This window comes from Cryptomeria japonica, chromosome 5, assembly GCF_030272615.1.
Source record: "Cryptomeria japonica chromosome 5, Sugi_1.0, whole genome shotgun sequence".
NCBI lineage: Eukaryota > Viridiplantae > Streptophyta > Pinopsida > Cupressales > Cupressaceae > Cryptomeria > Cryptomeria japonica.
In genome coordinates, this window is record NC_081409.1 from 900,444,532 (window position 1) to 900,450,744 (window position 6,213).

Sequence of the window (6,213 nt, forward strand, 5' to 3'; positions counted from 1 at the left end):
CAAAGCTAGTTTACCTATATATGTTGCTTTAATTTGTGATCTCGATGCAAGATTTTTCAGCTTTCTAATTGAAAATGTTGGTTTATAAATAGTATTTTGGATGGTGCCAGAGTTGGCAGGAGTTAGGGCAGTGGGAAAGGTACGATTATCTTTGCATTCATTCTAAAGATCACAATTTGATAAACCATACTGCTGTGACAGTTGATGTATAAATTGATGTGAATATTGATACATTCTATCGAGTCCCATCAAAGAATATGTAAGTTTTTATTTTTCGATAGGAGACAATTTTTTAAGGTTTGAGATAACTTTTTTGACTTGTCATACACAAGCTTCCTCTAGGGGGGCGTGTCTATTTTGGTTCCAAAAAGATAGCACGGATTGACTAACATGTGTGTTAGTAGCGCATTTTACATTGTCGATTTTGCAATTAATAGCTGTGATTGACTAAGCTGTCACTAACACATTGTACGAAAGGTCTATTTTGGAGCTAGAATAGCTTCAGCCCCTCTAGGGGAGGCCTATTGGCTAAGCTGATCCAATTGATGTCCAACCACATGAGACTTGTACCAACAATGCAATCATTAATGACAAAATCTTCTTGAGGGTAAATTAAACCTGGAGCATAACTTTTTAGGCATGGTCTATTGGTTGTCTGATCAGATGACAGTAAGAGACATAATTTTTCTACAATCGTAGATAATATTGGGTTATAGAAAATTATTTATTGCTTATCACACAGTATGGTGTACCATTAATCTCAACATAATGAGTAGGAAAAATCGACAATGAAAATGGCAAGAAGCAAAAAGCACCGGTGAAAATGATCATGAGACAAAATTCCTGCCCATCCATACACGAACAAGCTCACAATAAGAAGCCTACTAGCTAATTAGTTTCATGATTGTGGATTTGAATATTAAATCTTTAAATTTTAAAAGATTAATTTTAATTTATATTTTGTTATTAGTTATTGTGGGTTTTCTAACATGTGTTTTATTTTAAATTGCATGATAAGATAATGGTTTTTATTGATCATTTTGAGTTCGCAAAAATATATCACTTTTAAAATAATATTTTACAGTAGTGTATTTAAAGATAAACACTAGTTCAAAAAGAATCATATAACATTAAGAAAAATCTATAGAGTATATTTATATTCAATTAAAAAATATTTAAAATGAAGTACATTATCATTGTATTATCATCATTTTAGGAGCATATTGCATGCTTACAGTTCATCACTATTAATTTAGCTCATCCAAGGTTGTGTTTGAAGCAAACATGATTCTCTCAATTTAATATGTTCCTAAATTTATTTTTTAGATCACTAGTTGTTTTATCAAATTTAAGGAACCTAATTAGAATATGTGGTCTAGTTATCAAGAGAAACAAATATAAAATTCAAATAGATGGATCAAAATTCACTTTCATGCAAGATTGAAATATGTAGTGGTCCATCTAATACATAGAAACATCATTAGATTGACCAAGTTCAAAAATTCTATCATTTTTCTTATTTCAAGAAGTTGTCATTCTAATATGACCACTAGTAAAATAGAGAGGTCCAATAATACACAAGAGAGATAATTTAAAGCTTGACCACTTGAGGTATAGTACGTCATGAAACAACATTGCAAGGCAAGAACATAAATGCAAAGGTATAGTTTAAATATAAAGCATCATTTAAAGCTCAATAAAGTACTTAATAGGTCCATTAAATCAAATTGATCAAATTATTTATAAAAGGATCATGAAATGAAGCAAACGGAGAAAAAAATACGAGATTGGGCTGCAATATGATGAATATGACAAAGCCAAATTTTAAATCTAAAATCTAAAATGTTGTAGGTTGAATTCAAATGTCTAGAGTTGATTTTACATGATATTTAGAGCAACCCAATTTGAGTAACACATGTTAGAAGTTTCAATAATTTGAATTTGCAAAATTTATCATCAAAATATTGAACAATTATGTTTTGATAATAGAAACAAAATTATGATAACATTAAAATTAAATTAAATGTGTAAAACCAAATTCATAAAAAATAGACATAATAAATAATAGATATATTAAATATTAAAAAAAATATGTAAATGAAATAGAAAATGTAAAAAGGATTCCACTTTGTATATATACGATATATATTCAAATGATTTTAACTAAAAGATTTGTCCATGGAATCATTTTTCCTAAATGTGATGTCATTATAAAATACGTGGGATCCAACACTATTGTACCACTCCCACTTTTTGTTACTTGTCATAAAATGTGGAAAATTATGGAAGTTACTTTAGTGTGCCTTCTTCACATTTCTTGGATCCTTCTCAACATGAATGACCTTTATTAAATTGTTCAAAAGTAGTACAATATTTTATATTGTTTTATGAGTAACTTTAATCATTACAATGTATAAAGCTTTCAATAGTTTTTACACATGAACTAGTTTCCATAAGATTGAAAACTTAGAGTGGAAAAACTTAATTTGAGTAAAGTGTATATATATAGATATATGTCATATATATGCTTTGAATTTATTGAGAGTATAAATCATATCAACTTATTAGTATTGAAAATTATTCTAGTTCTATGTTGGAGAAAATATTCATACAAAATATAGAGTTCTTCATTCATCAATGAAGATTGACACCTTGATGTCTTATCATATCCATTGAAAATTCATGATCTATATTTAAAATCTTTTAAAATAAGATTATGTTATAAGTGATATAATTATATGTGAAATTGATCTATAATATTTCAAATCAAAAAGATTTCTATATAGCACTGTATCCTACTACATATGAGAAGGACTCTTCAACAGCTAAATTATAAGTAGTAGTAATTAACGGTACATTTACATATATATGATTATAAATATTATGTAATGATACTGATACGATGAAAAAGACACCGTGAAGCTTCAATGCTTACGGCAACCGGGCTTCGCACAATCTGTGACCCTCCTTGGGTACATTTCCACATTATCTCCCCAAATGCAGCTGTGTCATTGCTACAAACGACAGCGCTTTCGAATTTTACACTATAGCTGGCAGTATCCAAGGGCTTTCCGAACATTAACGTTTGTGGTTCTACGCTTATAATGATTCCAGGAGGGTTCTTCACACTCACTTGGTACACTGCATCACCCTCTGTACCCACATATGTCACTGTTCTCTTTACCTGAACCGAATTGCTCCCTGATTTCATCACAACGGAAAAGGATGGATAGTTGAGATCACTGGCTTCCAAACTGGAGTTGGGACAGGAAGCTGAGTCCTTTGTGAGAAGAGAGATTTGCTGTTCCGTGTAGTTGAGAGAGCAGAGGAAGGTGATGTAGTCTTCAGGTACCATGTCGTAGATAAGCCCCGGGTCTACCGCAGCATTTGGATCCACGTGACCTGAGCCGAACGCTAAGGGGTTCGCTGGCTCCATATCATATGAATCCTTGACTGGCTGCTCTGCATTATCAGTCAAGTAGGATGACGTCATGAGGGCGGATTTGATAGCAGCAGGGCTCCATGTAGGATGTATGGCTTTTACCAGCGCTGCTATTCCGCTAACATGACGACACGCCATGGAAGTCCCTGAAAGAAACTTATAGCGCAACTCTCCAGCGTATGCTGCCAATATGTTCACACCCGGTGCAATCATATCCGGTTTGAGAACTTGCGGATAGCCTTTACTAGGCCCCCTTGAAGAAGACGAAGCCACAATTGGAGCCATTGTTTCCTTTCCCACAACTGTCACTCCTTTCACACTCATCATAGCCGTTGCATTACTCCCTGTGCTGGTGATGTAAGCTTTGATTTTTTCTCCAGTTGTAAAACTCACGCTGATAGCTGGCAGAGTGTTCGGATTTGTAATGCGCTGTAGTGACCCGTGGCGCATATCATTTGCACCAATCATTCCTGCACCCCCTACCCTCGCCACTTCTTTGAACGAAGATATTCGATCACAGACCACAATTTTGCCCTTAACCAAATTGGGATCAAGGCTGCCAGCCCGGCAACGGCATGTGCTGATGTTGGTGGATACATACACCAATGGCAGAGGCCGTTGCAAGGTTGCATCATCTAGTTGGCTGTAAGTGGAAGTGCCTTTGTACATCTCTTGGTTGCCCAAAACAACGGATACTGGGAAATCTCTATCGATGCTGCTGGAGCCCACCGTAGTAATCCAGGGCGCGACGTTACCAAGAGTAGACAAATAAGGTCCATTGTTGCCTGCCGAGGCAGAAACAAAAACTCCCTTTTCAATGACCCCAAATGTTGCAATAGCTCTGTTATCTTTATAAAATGCCCTATCTCGTGAGCTAATTGAGATAGAAATAATGTTGACGCCGTCAGAAATGGCTTGTTCCATGGCAGCAACCGTATCTGCATCAGAGCAACCTTATTCCCAGCAGGCTTTATGGATGGCCAGTCTCACTTGAGGGGCTATCCCTCTGGCCGTCCCATTGGCAAAGCCGAAGAAACTGGTCCCTGGAACTGCGGCCCCTCCAACAGTGGAAGCTGTATGAGTACCATGCCCATCGTTGTCTCTTGGAGATTTGTATTACAAGGTTTCGTTAATCTGGTGGTGCTCTTCGTAGCCTTTGTAGAAGTATCGAGCTCCAATAATTTTTCTATTGCAATGGGAGGAATTGAAAGCCCGCCCGCTTTCGCACATAACTTTCCATTTAACCGGAACTGGTGCAAGGCCTTCATCATTGAAGCTTTTGCTTTCAGGCCATATTCCCGTGCCGATCATGCCCACTATGATATATTTGCCATAAGTAGAGTAGTGCGACCACAGTCCAGAGGAGGAGAGACCCAGAAACTCTGGCGTGTGCGTGGTAGCAATTTTATTGAGGGAGGAAGGGATGACAACCAAGCATCCGTCCATAGCCTCCATGGTCTCAGCCTCTGCCTTGCTCAGCCGTGCAGCAAAACCGTGAAATAGAGTATCATATGTATATAACATCTTGTTTGCAGTCGGATCTGACTGCACGACTGATCAAGCATTGAAGCATACCAGTGATGCTGTGAAGTGAAATGTTGGGGCTTCATGGACTTGATGGTGTGAACAATGTAAGCCTTTCTTCCATCATCATTTTCAACAGTGTCCAAAATGGCAGAAAGAGAAAGCAGTATGAATACGATGAGGGCATGAAAGGCCTCCGCCATTGTTACCAAACAAGAAAGAATATAAGAGATCTTGTGTAAGAAAGAATGAAAACCAGACATCATTTTATGGGGACTGGTGGAGGTAGCTGTTACTGATTAACCCATGTGAGAAAGCATAGCGCGGATCATATTCCTCGACACGAGAGTGTGGGTCCCTGCATCCACCTTCATTTAAAGCGACTATGGTCATTATTCTTCACTGTGATTGACAAAAATAAACCTGAATTTCCATTATTAAAAAGTAGAACAATTATTTACTGGACATTATTCTTCAACGTGATTGCCAAAAATAAACGTCAATTTCCACTGTTAAAAGTCGGAACAATTATTTACTATTATGTTTACAGGGATGACTATATAATTATTGAAGAGTCCATATTTAAATAGAATGGACAATATATATTTTAATTATTTTCTGTCTTTCAAACATTTTTTTTTTTCTGATTTACAAGAACAAGAGTTGTACCCATGCTCACTTTGTATCATCCTCTTCTCTTCAGATTAATCTCCATTTATTTTTTCAAGCTATAGTAGTTGAATTTATTTGGGGGAGTAACATTATTTATATCCATGATAAATGAATGAAAAGAAGTACTGAAATGAATTGTTACAACAATATAGATCCTCTCAATGTTCAAATTTACATGTTTTCCAAGAACGGAACCCCAAAGCTAAGATCCAAGTTCTAATGAAAATATAAGATGCTTGACAAATATTCTAGAAAAATAGGCTTGATATATGTGTAGAGGATTGAACCAACTTTTGATGGCACATGAATCATAAAAACTAGATTCTAGACATGAATTTTAATTCCTAGCACAAACAACTAGATCTAACTTCAAAGGCCTATAGAAATCACTAGGAACAAGATCTAAAATAAATTCATCCAGCACTAGATTGGGCTTGGAACCAACTTATATATATATATATATATATTAGACTAAATTTATGGCAAAAATAAAAATAGGCTAAATTTAGTCAACCAATAACTAGTTTACAAGACCCTTCTAATTTGATTCTCTCAAAGCCTTCTCATTGGATACA

The 6,213-nt window shown here is 35.6% G+C and overlaps 1 protein-coding gene across 1 annotated transcript; it reads right to left on the minus strand.

Annotated features, from left to right (window-relative positions):
- Positions 1-2,881: 2,881 nt before the first annotated feature.
- Positions 2,882-4,366, minus strand: LOC131034662 (subtilisin-like protease SBT1.8). The gene has a single exon (XM_057966232.2). The coding sequence runs from the start codon at positions 4,364-4,366 to the stop codon at positions 2,882-2,884; it is 1,485 nt and encodes a 494-aa protein (XP_057822215.1).
- Positions 4,367-6,213: the final 1,847 nt, after the last annotated feature.

Coding starts and splice junctions, on each gene's coding strand:
- LOC131034662 (XM_057966232.2), bottom strand. CDS start 4,366: ATGGAACAAGCCATTTCTGACGGCGTCAACATTATTTCTATCTCAATT.